This window comes from Eptatretus burgeri, chromosome 10 (genome assembly GCF_056783735.1).
Source record: "Eptatretus burgeri isolate ZD-2024b chromosome 10, Ebu_testis_v1, whole genome shotgun sequence".
In the NCBI taxonomy this organism is placed as follows: Eukaryota; Metazoa; Chordata; class Myxini; order Myxiniformes; family Myxinidae; genus Eptatretus; species Eptatretus burgeri.
Genome location: NC_140970.1, coordinates 38,683,080 through 38,700,579, shown reverse-complemented (window position 1 = coordinate 38,700,579; position 17,500 = coordinate 38,683,080). Strand labels below are relative to the sequence as shown.

The 17,500-nt window shown below is 40.3% G+C and overlaps 1 protein-coding gene across 1 annotated transcript in view; it reads right to left on the bottom strand.

Moving 5' to 3' along the window:
- The window catches only part of UROC1 (urocanate hydratase 1), a 91,688-nt gene that overhangs the window by 30,367 nt on the left and 43,821 nt on the right, over nucleotides 1-17,500 (bottom strand). Inside the window, exons 7-10 of the mRNA XM_085897941.1 lie at nucleotides 15,986-16,047; nucleotides 15,640-15,706; nucleotides 13,808-13,951; nucleotides 4,856-4,944 (exon numbers count right to left, since the gene is read on the bottom strand). Of these exons, the coding sequence (XP_085754067.1) occupies nucleotides 4,856-4,944; nucleotides 13,808-13,951; nucleotides 15,640-15,706; nucleotides 15,986-16,047 (362 nt within the window). The remainder of the gene's footprint in view (nucleotides 1-4,855; nucleotides 4,945-13,807; nucleotides 13,952-15,639; nucleotides 15,707-15,985; nucleotides 16,048-17,500) is intronic.

The following is a 17,500-nucleotide window of genomic DNA, read 5'->3' as shown; positions in this document are numbered from 1 at the left end:
TCAAATATATTCCGGTTTTTGTGATATATGGAATACTTTACCTGCAGCGCCCCCTACAATTAGGGTATGCGCGAAAATTAGTGAAAATTGAAGGCCCCCGAGCGACCAGGTGAGTGCATCGATACGAATGAAGCTTTGCAGGTTCATGGTACTCAATGAGTACTACAACTTTGCCTCAGGAAATATTGACCGATTTCGCTTAGATCAGGGGTCAAAGGTCAATTAGTGCAAAAATCGATAATATGCGAGAGCTGGAGGTGCCTTCGTGCCAAATGCTACTCCTCCTGGGGTTATAGTCGGATGGTCATGAAAATTCACACTAATCATCTGGAATACATTGTGCACAAACGATCCAGCCGGATTTTCGATTTAGATCTTTGTTCACCTACAGCACCCCCTCGAACTTTGGGGATTTCCGATTTCAAACCAGCATTTTCGGTACTTTTCATTCAAATGGATACCGAGTAGTTATCAGTAGATGGAACTGGATGAGATTTGATATGCATAATCTTCAGGTGATTCCCTATCCGCGATATGACATCCATTTTGCTCTATATCTTATAGTTTCCATGCTCGGTGACCCATCGCCGCCTACAGGCTTGTCTGTCTGTCTGTCTGTCTGCTAATGTAGGCTACAAATGCCACCTGGTGGTTGCCAGCATTACACATTATCTGAATCAACTGAGCAACTCAATAAAGTATGTACAATTGCACGTACGTACAATTGGAATGCCAGCATGTCTATAAAGTACGTACTATTAAGAATGCTAGTATGCCCATAAAATTCACACGATTGGAATTGGAATCTATATAATAAAACCGAAAAGGTCTGTTTGTCTGCTGTATGAACATAAACGTACATTGCTGATGCATCTACACACCACACAAAACAAGTCCTGGTGAGGGTCTGCACTCTGAAATCTCTGGTTGCTCTTTAGAGTTTATTGTTGTTGCTGCTGTTGCGGGGGAGTGAGGAGGATGTGTCGGACAATAAATGAAGCTAAATATTCTTCCAAAATCTGTCTGGAAAGTCTTTTTATTTCCTGAGAACCCACAACATTGTAGTTCTTCTGTAAACGTTGCCTTCTACACATACTAGTTTATAGAAACCTGTTTTTGATTTTCCAGTCCATGTCAGAACTTCAATATCACTGGATTTTGTGTGTTCAGCATATATGTTTTACATAACAAATGAAGTAATTTTTAAAATATTATTGGTTTCCCCTTGAAGGGGATGCGAGGCTATTGCAGTGTGTGCATGTGTGCGTTTATATATTTTCACTTTAAAAATGTGTTACTTTGAAACCACTTGTTCGGTCGATGCAAAACTTAAAACATTTTGAGTGTTGAAGTTTAAACATTAAAGGGAGGGACTCCCCATGGAGAATATTATATTGATAACTCTGATATCACAGGTCACATGGTCTGGCAGCCATATTGGATTAAAGGAAAAACAAGCTCAAATGAGCTAAAATCCTCGTCCTCGTTATGATGATGTCATAAAAACGAATATGACATCATTGTGATGTATCAGGTTTGCGATAAATTATCTGTGCTAATGCCTGGCTTGATTCCCGCAAACAAAATTCAAACAGCTTGCCTAGTTTTGGAGATAATGGTATAGGCGATTTCCATTAGCGGCGATATTATGACGTCAACTTTTTTCTAGGAAGAATTTCCAAAATCGGAGATGGTTACTGCCTGCGCATGGGCTTTCTGCATATACATGGCAAGTTTCACGAAGATCCGATGAAAACTCTGGGTTGTGAAACAAAAAATGTCAAAAAATAGGAATGACATCATAAAAATTGATATGACGTCATAGTGATGTATCATATGTGCGGTAATTAATCTCTGCTAATGCCCTGTTCGATTCCCGCAAACAGAATTTAAAAAGCTTGCCTAGTTTCGGAGATAATTTTTTAGACGATTCCCATTAGTGGAGATATTTTGACGTCATAACTTTTTTTTCTAGGAGGAATTTTCAAAATCGGAGATGGTTACTGTCTGCGCAGGGTATTTTTACATATATATGCCAAGTTTCAGAAAGTTTCAATGAAAACTGTAGGCTGTGAAACAAAAAAGTCCACAAGAACAACAACGTGAGTAAGACTTAGAGATCCTCCACAGGGATCTAAAAACATTGGACATCATTTTCTCCAAAACCACTCAATGAAAAATATAGTAACTTGGCAAATGTCATCAACTCTCCGTGGGGTATATAGAGTGATAACGATGATGTCATTGGTGAAGTATTCCAGCCATAATTGGTTGAATTGAAATCTTCTCTGAAAAATCTGAAACTTCATATACTGTATCTGATCTACGATCGGATTTGAGTGAAGAATTAAATTTATGACGTTCATAACCCATGCCAAGAAACTGTGTGACATAATAGGATGCATGGATGACACAATATATATGTGCCATCATATTAGCTTGTTCAGTTAATGATAGTATTTTTGTTCCGAATGAACGCGCAAGGTGAGACTAGTCTATGTGCTTGATGAGTGCTGTTCTAGTTCTGCCTGGTTTTTGTGCTTCACTCCAATCAGTTGCCGTTCGCACCTGGTAGATTGCAGCACACACATCCCTAACAAATGTAAAGGCCCGGTCACACCTTGACGTTTTAGCCAACGTATGCCGATTTTTGAATTTTTTTTCTAAAACGCTGGCACACATTGAATACGTTATGGGTAAGTTTTGATAACATTGAGAGCACGCTAAAAACACTGCCATACGTCGTTGTACGTTGGCTTTAAACGTTGTACTTTTTGGTTGTCCTCAAATTTTTTCATGCTTGAAATTTCACGACGTATGCCGGCTTATGACTCACACGTTCCGCTACGCTGGCCACAAGTTGTATGCACGGTCTGCGATCGTTGACAGACGTCAACACATGCTACTTGTGAGTTAATCATAAGTTGAGACACGCCGAGGTAATGTTTAGCATACCCGAAACTTATTTATAACCTATTATTAACGTGTTGTTGGCACGTTACGCGATCGTTGCCACACATCGACAGACGTTACTTTTAAGTTACTCATAGGCTGAAAGACGTCGGTATAATGGATCGTCCTTACGTCAGCGTCCACGGCCACGGCCAGGACACTTATTTGCAGCATTCTTCAAACTTTTCTTCGGCATGACGAGGATGTTCACAATTCGATGTCTAGCTTGGCTATGATTCCAATTGTCCATCGGCAGCGTCTATTTAAAATAGTCGAGTTCGAGGGTTTTAACACGTTCAGAAGAAACGCTTCAAATTTCAAAACCTCAGCGTCAAAAAACAAAGGCGAGTGACAGCAATTTAAATCCTTCATTGTAAACAATGAAAATAGCTGAGTGGTACCGTTTAAAAGTCGTTGAGTGTAAAAAAAATCCAATTTTTGAGCGCAAGCGTCTACTTTCAATAGTGGGGTTTGAGCGATTTAACACGTTCAATAGAAACGATTAAAATTTCCGAGCGCCAGAGTCAAAAAACAAAGGCGAGTGACAGCAATTTAAATTGTTTATTGTAAACAATGAAAATAGCTGAGTGGTACCGTTTAAAAGTCGTTGAGTGTAAAAAAAAAAAATCCAATTGTTGAGCGCAAGCGTCTACTTTCAATAGTGGAGATGCAACCATTTAAATCGTTGAGTTTATCATTTAAATCGTTAAATCGTTAAACGCAAGGACGATCCATCATAACCCACACCCTCCCCCTCACACTCACCTACTACTGCCAACATGAACAAACTACGACTAATACTAATACTAATACTGATACTGATACTGATACTGATACTGTTACTGCTGACATGGACATCGACTCAAAAAGGACTCGAAAACACTGTTGGGTTCCCCTTTTATGAACACCATTTTTATATACCAATTCCCAAAACCGCTGGGAACACGTCTTTATATGGCAGTTGTAAGCTAGAAACACGTTAATTTTTTTTTTGTCGACCGGAAGACGTCATTGGAATACGTCTAAATACGTCGATGTGTGTTGGGACTACGTAAAGAATTGGTTCAAAGCACGTCAAACATAAGTTAGAAATAAGTTTTGCGTAAAAAGACATTACCGCGACGTGTTTTGACTTATGAGTAGCTTATAAGTAGCCTTTGTGGACGTGTGTAAGCGTCCACATATCGTGTGTAAAACTTATCCCCATCGCATGCGGAACGTGTGTCATACGCCGAGTACGTCGTAAAATTTTGAACATGTTTAAAATTTCTTGACGTACTCTACTTACTACGACGTATGATAGCGTACTTTAGCGTTCTACTCACGTATACCAAACTTACTCATACCGTATTTGACGTGCCCCAACGTTTTAGACACATTTTTCTTAGGTCGGCATACGCTGGCAAGATCGCCAAGGTGTGACCGCGATGTTGACACTTTCATTTCTACGGCAGTTATGATTCGAATTGTTGTGCGTCAGCCTTTTAATAGGCTAAGTCACGACATCGTCGGCGATGCGTGCAACGCGCTATGCCTAAGTTAGACTATCGTTGGGCATAGGTTGTGTAGGCCGACAATACGTTCAGCATTCGTTGGTATAAGTTATCTATAACACAACGAAACGTTCTGTGTCCGTTACCAATGCGTTATACATAAGACCAAGTCGCTATGAATACGTCCGAATCTTTAAAAAAAAAAACATCAAAAGTTCAACGTAAGCCAGCGTTTTACATACATTTTAATACGTTGCCATCGCTGGCTAAAACGTCAAGGTGTGACCGGGCCTTAAGCTTGTGATTATTTAAATCGTGTCCAGTTGGAAGCTGGAAGCTTCTGGCATTTGTGTAAAACTATGAATGAACTGTAAACATTCAACATTGGATTTATTCATCTCATTGTTCACCGGATGCTTCTCATGCAGTGGTCCAAGTCTCGAGTTATCTCCATTAGCCAACCCTGCTGGTAGCGCTTCAGCAGTGGTGCTTCATCCACCTAACAAAAATGATTGCACATCATCAAGAAAGAACACTCTTGTTAAGAAAGGCTTTAAATTGCTAAAAAGGAAACAAAGGTATTTTTGGTAGAGTGAGATGTCAATTATGGTCCCTTATTGGATTTATTATAAATGCACTGGAAATTTACCATTGGTATTGATGTGAAATTTTTTTAAAGTACAAATTGAATTCTCGGAGTCTTGCAGTAATGGCAGAACTTTTGACCCTCAACCCAAGGTGGCTCATCTCTTCCCTTTTCCTCCTTTTCTTATTGCTCCTTCTAACAAAACCTTCTTTCTACATATTTCCCTCATTATATTGTCCTCCATTCTGTTCCTTTGATCTCGATCCCCCTCCCAAACCTCAACCCCATCAACACCATCATCATCATTATTATCATTTTACGGCCGTTTACATGCTTGCACGTGGAAGCCGTGATTCACCTCGGCTGCTTTCCAGGCTGCATGATCCCTTGCGAGCCCTCTTGTTTGGCCTTTCACTCTAAGATCTTCTCTCAGCAACACATCCCATGTTTTTCTTGGATGGCCTCGACCTCTCCTTCCATTCACATTCATATCTATACACCTCCTCACACAACTACCTGACCACATCCTTTCCACATGTCCAAACCATCTCAATCTACCTCAACAATCTATAACCTCACTAATGCTTTCTATACCTAACGTATCTCTTAATTCCACATTTGATTTCCTATCCTTCAGTCACGTGACACATCCACGTCACCATTCTCATTTCATTTTGTTCACACCTCCGTTCATCCTCCTTTTTGATCACCCGTGTTTCGCTGTGATATCACCCATATCACCAAGGTTACAGAATTTATCGACACATTCCAGAGATACATCCCCATAAACTAACCTTTCCGCTCTAACTGGAGCCACGTGTTTACCTGCGCAAACAGCACATTTGAAGTCAGGTGCCACATGCAGTCTACTCCTGATGCTACTACACCGCTTGTACACACAGCAGTTGTTGAATTTACACAATATTGAATTGCGATCTACACCTTTTCTACAGAGAGCACAGGGCCACCTCCCACTTTTTTTTCCATACTTCCTTATCCCACACCACTAATCAGTACTTTTGTTTTCCCTGTATTCACCTTCAGTCCTCTGGCCTCCATACCCTCCTTCCATACTGTATATTTACACATTACCTCTTCCACACTATCTGCTATCAGCACCAGGTCATCAGCATACAGGAGCTCCAAAGGTAAGCCTCCTCCAAATTCCTGTGATATAGTCTCAAGATCCATAATGAACAGGATTGGGCTCAGGACAGACCTTTGATGAACACCCACTTTCACTTCAAAATCCTCACTCTGCATTCCATTTACCCACACAGAAGTTTTTGAGCCATCACACATTGCCATAACTACCATAACCAAACGATCCTCCACACGTAACTTTATCATGGACCATTGCACCACTTCCTGAGGCACCCTATCAAACACCTTCTCCACATCCACAAATATAAAGTACAGTTGTCTCTCCTTGCACAAATATTTTTCATGTAATTGCCTAACTATAAAAATTGTCTCGATCGTGCCCTTTCCTGGCATGAAACCAAATTGCATATCATGTATATTAACACCGTCTTATCAATTTGCCCAAGAATCTCTCTACCACTTTCAGTCCATGGTCCAGCAGCTTCAGACCCCTATAGTTGCCCCATGCTAAGGCACCACCCTTCCCTTTATACATATTCACCATTACACTCTTCAACCAGTCTTCTGGGACAGATGTCTCCCTTCTAATTGCAATTTTCAATTTAGTGATTAAATTCACTCCAATATCACCAGATGCCTTCAGGATCTTTGCGACAATACCAGTGTTGCTCGCCGCTTTACCATTCTTCATTTCATCGATGGCTTTCTTCACCCATTCATTCTTTATCTCAGGTGGTGGGCTCTGCACCGGCTCGACTTACTGCCTCCAAAATATCCCTGTTCCAAGGGAACTCCTCATTTAGCAGGTGCTCATAGTAACTCCTCCAAGCATTTCTAATCTCCCCACGGTCAACCAGTACATTTCCCAAATCATCCTTCACACATTGTTCTCCTATGAGATCCTTATTTTGACCGATCATTTGCTTTGCTGTCCTCAATATCTCCCCTCGACTATCAGCATTATTTATCACATCTGAAAGTGAATCCTGAACTATTAAATTTTTTAGCCTTATAAACTTCCTTTCTTGCCCTACGTTTAGCCACTAAGTATTCCTCCTTATCCCCTCCCTTTTTCCAAATGCTAAACAAACAATTTTTTCTTGAATCACCCTATCCACCTCATTATTCCACCACCATGTGGCCTCATGTCTAGCTGGGCCCTTCGACCAGCCACATGTCTTTTCAGTAGCCCATCTTTTAAAGAGTTCCAACAACTCTTTACATCCTTTCCTACCATAGGGTTTCCAAGATTGATTTCCAAAAGTTTCCTATAGAAATGTTCCTTTACATTCTGATCTCTTAGTTTCCATACTCTTCTCCTTGGGACATAAGGTTTCCTCCTTTCCCTGCTCCAACTTAACTTTTTCATCACACACTAGCAGCCAATGTTGTAAGGCACATTCTTCTCCACTTATTGTTTTCACATCTTTAACCAACTTCCTATCTAATCTCCTAACTCGAAAGTAATCTATCTGGCTCTTTATACCACCTGACTCATAAGTGATCAGTCTGCTCAGCCTCTTCTTCAACATTGTATTGCAGACGACCATATCGAAAGCATCCCCAAATTCAAGTGCTCTTACACCTTCAGTGTTTCTAACTCTGAAACCTGACCCACCATGCACACCCTCATATCCTTCTGCCAATGCTCCAACATGTCCATTCAAATCCCCTCCGATCACAACAACTTCTCTCTCACTAATCCCTGAACCAACATGCACAAGTGTGTCCTAAAACTCATCCTTCTCCTCCTCACTTAATCCTATCTGTGGGGCATATGTTGATACTATTGTTCATATACGCTTATCAAACAACAGCTTTAGGACTATAACTCTTGCATTTACCCTCCTAACCTCCAACACCTTCTCCACCCACTTCTCAGCCACCATAATCCCAACATCACCAGTTCCAGAGTCACAACCTATCCATAATAATTTGTACCTATCATTTCTACCTGTGACCATTCTTGCAGCACCTCCTCTCCACCTTGTTTCTTGCACACAGCATCAACACCACTACATAAATATGTTGATGGCTCATTATAAAAGAAAAAAGGAGACCTGGATAAAGTGTGAGAGATGATAGGTGTGTGTGTGTGTGTGTGTGTGTGTGTGTGTGTGTGTGTGTGTGTGTGTGTGTGTGTGTGTGTGTGTGTGTGTGCGTGTGTGTCACCATGTTATTATAGGTTAGAGAGATGCCACATGGTCAGATCTGGGGCTGACCGTGTGGCATATCTCTAACCTGTATTGACAATGTGATAGCGTTTCATCTCATGCCTTTTTATCATGGTCTTCAGATTAAACCCGGCAGGTGAGCATAGGCAAAAGGACCGACTTTGTGATCCTTTAGGTTTGAAAGCGATTAAAATAACAGCATTCGAAGATGTTGGCCTCCAGTCGTATACCGAAGCAGTGATCTCTCTAGCATCGAGACTGTGACATCATTTGAAAGCTAGCAACAGAACATATTCTATATTTTATCGTTGGATTTAAAATTAGCTCCATATTTTGGGGGGATGGTGTCAATTCGGCTAAGAAATCTGTTGCTTCGCCCTGCTTCTTTGCTTTGCAGATGATGGTGCTGAAACTTGGAATGGTCCAATGGCACAACAGAAGGTATGCATGTACATTCACACAGACCAACTTTAAAATCGAGCCTCTGGTCCTGGCCACCTTACTTTCATATTGCCCCACCAAGCAACCTTAAGCACAGTTTGACAAAGTTGTCGAATGTAATAAAATTGGACACCTACTTTAACCCCAAATTGATTTTTGCACCTTGAATGTGGGTTATGTTGAAGTTATCCATGCCAGTTACTCAACTGTATTTGCACACATGTCTGTGTTTTAAGGTATGCTTTCAGGTATGCAAGGCCTGTAGGGTATGACACCAACACTGCACCCAACCGACTATATGCACTGTTCGACAAAGTCGTCTCATTTAACCATAGCAATTTAATGTCAAATTCAATCACAAGTTCATTTTTTTGTTTACTTTTATTATCCATTATGTCCAAGTTAATCCTGCATTTTATATTTTGTGTGTCCAGTTTCCTGTGTGTCTGCATGTTGTTATGAAGTGTCATACTTTTATTATCTCCACTCCTTATAAAGGAGGATTTAGTGTGTGTGATAGTAATCCTGCTCGTTTACATAGAAATAAATAATGTTTCCAAAGGGGTCATTCCGTGTCAAATCAACAAATTTTCAGAAAAGTTCAGGGTCGACCATCACAGATTTTCATGATTTTTTTGTGTGGGTTGGACAAATATTTAAAAGAAAAAATGTCAAATATTAGTTCTGTATTCCAAGGAGTTTTTGAGATACGACCCCTAGAGCGTGTCAAGGTTGGTTGAAGAAAAACGACCCCTTAATTATCCTTCAATTTCAGCAACCCATTTCTTCACATCTGTTTAAGATAAAGCAATGAAATTTTTTTTCCTAATGCAACGTTTATGGTATTTTAAAGAAAAAATAAAGTTGGATACATTGCAGAAAAAATGAGGCCTATAGCCACCCTCAAAAATGGTAAAAATCAAAATAGCACGACTGAAATGGGCAACTTTGACCCATTTTAAAGTACGTTTCAGTTATTGTCACCCATGTAATTTTTTGTGTGAAAAATACACTAAAATGTCTTCCAAAATATGAATTACCAGGTGTCTACTGCATTTATTTTTTATTTTAGGCCCTGTCAAAAAGGGAAAAATATGAAATTTCATGATTTTCAGGTCAAAAAAATCACATGTGGCCTACCTTCAAAATATACATGCTTGGTATCAAATGAAAGCTCCTTTCATGTACTATAACTGTACCAAATCTCATTAGTTTTATAGCAATCCTTCATGTCCTACCAACCCCATCAATAAAGCCCCAAAACGAATTTGACTCATTATTGACAATGCCATTTGTGAGCTGTTAAATCAATTAAGTTCTGTGTCTCACTTAAATAAAAATTTTCAGGTATTAAATACCAAAATATCAATGCACAAACCAATTCTCACATGTCTATTAAGGTGATTTTTTTTTTAATTACACATCTCCAACATGATGAATAATTGACCCATGTTTAAGTACCCGGTAATGCTAATGAGTAAAAATACACTTCCAGAGGAAATGGTTTTGTTTGTTTGCTTTAATATTTAAAAACTTTTAACATTGAACAATAATGTGTTTCACCTTTAAGCATAAATAATTAAAGTACTAGAGTCTTTAACCTGAAGCTGATTCAGGATCTATTTTTAGCATAGCCTAGTTCTAGGGATGGCTTATTTTTAAACTTGGGGTGGTGTGCAAAAGTTTCTGAAAGTTGTAATTTGGAAGCACACTAACAAGATGGACCTGGTTGCAGAAAAAAATTAAAAACTTGTACTGTTGGTTCTATTCTTCAAGAAGAAACAGAATGTCATAAAACAACCTATTGCAGGTAAGGTTTTTATAGTTATTACTAATGCAATAAATGCATACAAAGGGCAATTTTCAAATGCATGTCTGATTCTTTCTAAATTATACTGTCTTTATTTTATGAATCAGTAGTTGAGCTAATGTGTGCATTACTTTGATGTCATTGGATTGTAAACAAAAATTGCACAATATTATCAGTGCCTGAATAACTTCAGTAATATCTGATGTATCGGTCATTTGAAGGGATAAACTTTGAAGCTTTCAAGTGGGAATTAACAGTGATTTTGAGGAATGGCCTGGCCACACTGACATTGCATTGCGTTGCACTGCGTTTTTTGTACTGTGTGCTATAAATAGATTTAATGCACTGGTGTTGTTTAGCTTTATTGATGGGGTTGGAAGGACATGAAGGATTGCTATAAAACTAATGAGATTTGGTACAGTTATAGTACATGAAAGGAGCTTTCATTTGATACCAAACACGTATATTTTCAAGGTAGGCCACATGTGATTTTTTTTGACCTGAAAATCATGAAATTTCATATTTTTCCCTTTTTGAAAGGGCCAAAAATAAAAAATAAATGCAGTTAGACACCTGGTAATTCATATTTTGGTAGACATTTTAGTATATTTTTCACACAAAAAATTACATGGGTGACAATAAATGAAAGGTACTTTAACATGGCTCAAAGTTGCCCGTTTCAGTTGTGCTATTTTGATTTTTTTACCATTTTTGAGGGTGGCTGCAGGCCTCATTTTTTCTGCAATGTATCCGGCTTTATCTTTTCTTTATAATATTGTTACTGGCCGGGGGCCGGCCTCCAACCGACCGCTCTGAACGGAGCCGCAAGTCGAGTTGGCCCGACCGATCGCCCGGAATATAGATCGCCGCCCGGATAACTCCGAGCGACGGGTCCTTGTACAAGAACCGAAATACGCCAATCGGCAGATCACGTGGGGTAGGGTCGATTGCCAATCTTCAATGTACCTAAATACCCACGTGTTCCAACTACCGGGGTATTCCACCCTCGATGGATCTCGTACGGAACAAACCGCCGAGGCGAGCTTGTCCGTGCGCGATTCCGAGCGGCGTAATCGCCGAGAATCGTCAGTCCAAATGTCCCCCTATTACGGCAAACCAACGGCTTTCTAACTCCCAACACACGAAATTTTCAGTCAATGAGGGAATGGATGAAACGAGCAGGTTTACATTTACACAAGGACATTTATTATAATGAAACATGTATGCAATTAAACAAGCAACAAAAGCACAACAAAAGAACTACAACCACCTCTAAGCAATTATTAATGTACAGTCACTTACACAGTTTTACTTACAGGACTCGGCGCCACAACATTCATTCGAAAGAAAAGCAGGAAAAACACCCCATCAAAGGCAATGGGGTCAGACTGGACCTCTTGGGTCTTTATGGCATGGGACTTGGCAGACCGAACGAGTCCCACGAGACCGTTGCAGGTGACCTGCACCCTCGTGGTGTCTGGCTTGGGCCACCCGCGACGTCCCGTCCCCACAGCAGCTCGCGTAGCCACGGTCGAGCTCGGGCCTTCCATGTGGCAGGCGAGCTCTCTCCGGCTCTCTCCACACGAACGCGCTTGGGCGACCCGCGATGCTCCTTCCCCACGGCAGCTAGCGTAGCCGTGGTCGAGCTCGGGCCTTCCGTGTGGCAGGCGAGCTCTCTCCGGCTCTCTCCACACGAACGCGCGATTTGCCCGACACAGCAGGCAAGGCTGCGCCTCCAGCTTGCGTCTCCTTCGCGACGCCCGGACTTCCACGCAGCTCCTTGGCTTCTGGCTTCTTCCCGACTCCCCCAACTGCAGAAGCAAAAAGCTTACTCCTCCCACGGGACTCAGCACACAAGCTTTGCCACGGGACTCCCACGAACTCAGCCCACTAACTCAGCCCTACCACGGGACTCCCACGGGACTCTTTACGAACTCTTCTCACAGGACTTTCATGAACTCAGCCCTACCACGGGACTCCCATGAACTCTTTTCACGGGACTTTCACGAGACTCTTTTTGCGAACTCTTTTTTTTTGGGACTCTTTTTGAACCAAGAAAAGATGTCCTCTTTATCCTTTGCACCCCCTCCCCCGCACCCGGCGTGACTCATGCCCTCGTGATACACCCCCCGCTCAACCACGGGTGGGAGGGAGTTGTTGATATCACGGGATGGCAGGGTTCTTCTTCCTCTTTGCATAAGAAGGGGAGGGACGTCTCCATTGTTTCATTCCCTAACTATTAAATCGATCCGCAGCGCATCTAATCGATTTCAAAACATTTAAACAATGGAAGGTGAGCTATCTAGGGAACATGCACTTATCGACAGAGCTGACTAAGGGAACCTGTATGTTGTGTGCAATTGAATTTCAAATTCATAACAATATCATAAAAGTTGCATTAAGAAAAAAAATTCATTGCTTTATCTCAAACAGATGCCAAGAAATGGATTGCTGAAATTGAAGGATAATTAGGGGGTCGTTTTTCTTCAACCAACCTTGACATGCTCTCGGGGTCATATCTCAAAAACTCCTTGGAATACAGAACTAATATTTCACATTTTTTCTTTTAAATATTTGCCCAACCTGGAAAAAAAGAATTACAAAAATCCAAGGTGGTCGACCTGGAGGCATTTGTTGATTTGACATGGAATGACCCAAAGGTTGGCTTTTACTTTAGAATAGATGAACCATTATTGATGTATATTTAATGATATATTTGGATGTGTGAACTTATAACAGGGTAACTCAAGGTGATGTTAGCCTCACGCATTTCCAAAGTCACATGAAAAGTTTTTGTAACATTGCTGTGTGTCAATCAGTGAGTGAGTGAGTGAGTGAGTGAGTGAGTCCACACTCGTCCTCATATCTACTGGAATCTATAAGTTTTACACTGGGAAGAGGCTCTGTATTCTTAAATGCTGTATCCTGTTGATGTTGTGTTCCTTGTTATCAAGTGTCTCTATGCTCAATCATGACTCCGTGATGACTTCATTTTCCACTTCCACTGAAGGTTTTTCATTCCCACTTTTTGGAGGATTACTATCCCTGACTAGTTTAGGAACGAAAAAAGCACAACAATTTAAGAGAAATGCCTCCTTCACAGCACCACTGGTGTTGCGGTGCCACAGTCCCTATTCGAAAAAGTGATCATAGAATATCAGTGAAGGCAAAGTGATGTGAAGACAAATAGTGTAAAATCAAAGCACCATAATGTCCAAAATATATCACAACAGATAACAATCATCACCTCTGCGATGACGCCCACACAGCCTGCTATGACGGCAGCTTTCGCTTGTGCTCCACTCATGCCACCGAGGCCTGATGTCACAAACACCTTCCCTTGCAGTTTCTCTAAGCTCAAGTACTTGCGTCCTGCATTGAGCACCGTGAGCTGTGATGGAGGATGGAGATTACTCAGCAATTTGGCACCCATTCTATTTTTCCGCCAAAGCAATGTCATTCTATACATTGGGAGGTGCTAACTTCGCCCTTTTCATAACAGTGTTTTGCCACTGTATTCTTGTTTTTATTATTGTAACCTCTGCAAGAGAATATGGAATGTTATATTTTCACTCCTTTCTGTTTGTCTGTCTGTTTGTTATTTGCAAAATCGAAGCTTTTTCAAGTACTGATCAGTCGATTTTGTTATTCTGTTTGTCCGACTGTTTGTCTGTCAATCGCCTACAGGTCACAATTTCAAACCGATATCTTCATGAAACTTCATCACATGGTGGAGTTTGTCATAAGGAAGAAGCCTATTGTTTTTTTTAATTCAAAAGATCAAAAGGTCAACAACTTAAGTGACATGTCGAAAATCCTCAATTTTCATCCCATTTACTTGAAATTTGAAGAGGATTTATATTTCAGGTGAATGAATTCAGCCAGCCAATTATTTTTGATATCAAATTTGTTTTATTGGTTTTGCAAGTACCAATCTCTGCATGACGTTTTCTTCTTCTTTGTTTGTCTGTTTGTGTGCAGGATAGCTCAAAAAGTTGTGGACAGTTTCGGATGAAATTAAGTGGCGGGTTTGGTGCGTTACCAAGATGAATTTATTCGATTTTAGTGAAGATCTGAATCCACATCCAGATCTGATAATTTTTTTAAGTGATTCTTCACCATTGATAGGGTGAAACCGATATATAGCACAATATCTCAATAAGTTGTGGACAGATTCGGACCAAACTTGGTGGAGAGGATGGGTGTGTGACAAGGACAAATTCATTTGATTTTTGTGAAGATCCGAATCTGGATTTGGATAGAAAGATTATTTAATTTTTCAAGTGATTCTTCACCACTGAGCCAAAAACGATATATAGCATGATATTTTAAAAATGTATTGGGCCCAATATGTTCTCATGGATCAGGCATTGTGTGGCGGAGGTATGCGCTCTACCGAGTGTCCTCTTTTTCTGATGTTTTCATTTTGATTATCATTGGAAGGCCCCAGTTTTAATCCGAAGGACGAAAAACGTGAAAAAGGTCGAAATGATTAGGTTTTGCTGAACATCTGGATCCAGATACTAGAATTAAAAAAAGTGATTCTTCACTATTGAGAGATAAGGCCAAAAACGATAAAGAGCATGATGCCTCAAAAAGATGTGGATGAGTTAAGATAAAACATGGTAGATTTATTGGGAAGGTGACGATAAGAAGCCAATTTTATTTTGGTTAAGGTCTGGATCCAGATCCAACAGCTCAGTGGGTTATAAAATGTAAACTGTTCAGCTTGGTAGAGGTATGCGCTCTATCGGTTTCCGTTCTAATTTCTTTGTTTCTATACATGTTCAGGGCTGGTGGAAACTTATGAATCAAAGCCTTCGTTTTAAAATTTATTTTGGCAGTCTGTTCATATTTCAACAAAAACGAATCCACTTCTTTCATCACCAAACACTTAACATTAGAAGCAGAATTAAGATTTCCTCCATCATATTGTTAATGAATATCAATGTGATCATATTAATCCTACATCAAGAATATCATTCTAATCGCCAATTCAAATGTATGGTAGTGTTCCCATACATTTGTTTGTGCAGAATTGTTCCCAAGGTCACAGTGTGTACTTGACCTAAGTCTTACCAAGGTTCCATGTACGATTCCCTGCGGCCCGATATAGCAGTAGCTGCCAGCTGTCATCTGGCCATACCTGCCAACATAATATACAAGTGCGCAAAGAACATTCGACACAAGGAGCCATTCAGCCCGTAATACTGCATCTATGTTGTATTCACATTCATGCAGTCATTTCCAAAAATTCAAAAGTTAGTGTGTAATCAGGTGCTGCTTACAATTTATAATAACACAGCGATGATAACACATTTTTGTGTGTGTTTGTGTGTAACACATGATGATATAACATGATAACACAGCGTTTTGCAATTACATTGTGATATTTTTCATCTGATGAATTGATGGACGCACTTACATTGTGACCCCGAGTGCAAACATCCTTTCATATTCTTCTCGTGAAGAATAATTAGGAATGACCTGTTAAAATAATATAAAACAAGAGCAAGACTTGCTTTGCAATACATGTCCCCTACCAATGTAATATTTCAAACAACCGATGTGCATACATGAAGCAAAAACATGCATGTGACAGGGGTGACAGTTCATAGCTTGATCGGGATTCAAACTCCGGCTCGACACAGAGGCGAGTGTGCATTACTTTTGGCCATCCACTGACGGCCATTAATTATGCTATTCACATAAAGGAAAATAAATTAAGTATTTTGTGCATAATTTCGGTTCAGCCAGACTTTTCGCACCAGTAAACACATCCCTTTATTTGGGTGGTGTATAATGGGACATTCAGTGCTGAAAATAATAAAAATATCCCCATACACAAACATGAAGCGAAAACATGCATACGGCTTATGTGCATATACAGTATAATCGTGGATTTTGTAGGTGTATACGAACACTACCTGGGATCATTCCAATTGCACTGGGCCATGGACTAACACCCAGGCCTAAGGCCTGAGGCCTGCCCATCTGTGATGCTTCATGGAATGGTGGTGCTTTATTTTATTTGGGAGGAGTCAGGCCAGCTGTCCAACCAATGGGTGTAAAGCAGTGGGGTGGAGTCAGGGCAGCTGAACACTGACCCTTGTATAATCTAATGATTATATAAAGCTGAGTTTGTGTGTGTGTGTGGGTCTGTCTGTGGGTGGGTCATAAGCGTCACCCATTCTACAGGTCACGCCCTCGAGCCATCCAGAAATCGCTGCCATATTTTTCTCTCCACGTAGCTCAGATTGTTTTTAAGGCCTCATGTACATTTGAAGACTGAACAACGCATCATCTATCTTTAAATGAAGATAAAGTTTTTAAGAAACAAAGGTACATTTTGATTACAACTCAAATAAGGTGGTAATGCATGTTTTGTCCCCAGCGATCACGGCAGCTGTCTAATATACACCGCCCAATGAAGGCACATTAATTTTCATATTGTTCAGAGGAAAGAAAATAGTGATATTTCATTAAACAAGCTCAAATGAGCTAAGATCCTCGTCCTCTTAATGATGACGTCATAAAACGAATATGACGTCATTGTGATGTATTAGGTTTGCGATAAATTATCTGTGCTAATTCCCGGCTTGATTCCCACAAACAAAATTCAAACGGCTTGCCTAGTTTCGGAGACAATGGTATAGGCGATTTCCATTAGCAGAGATATTTTGAAGTCAACTTTTTTTCTAGGAAGAATTTCCAAAATCGGAGATGGTTACTGTCTGTGCAGGGTATTTTTACACATATATGCCAAGTTTCAGGAAGTTTCGATGAAAACTGTAGGCTGTGAAACAAAAAAGTCCACAAGAAGAAGATGAAGAACAACAACGTGAGTAAGACTTAGAGATCCTCCACGAGGATCTAAAAATAACAACAACTTTGTGGGACATCAAACGCAGTTACTTTCTTTCTGCGAGACAATGACATG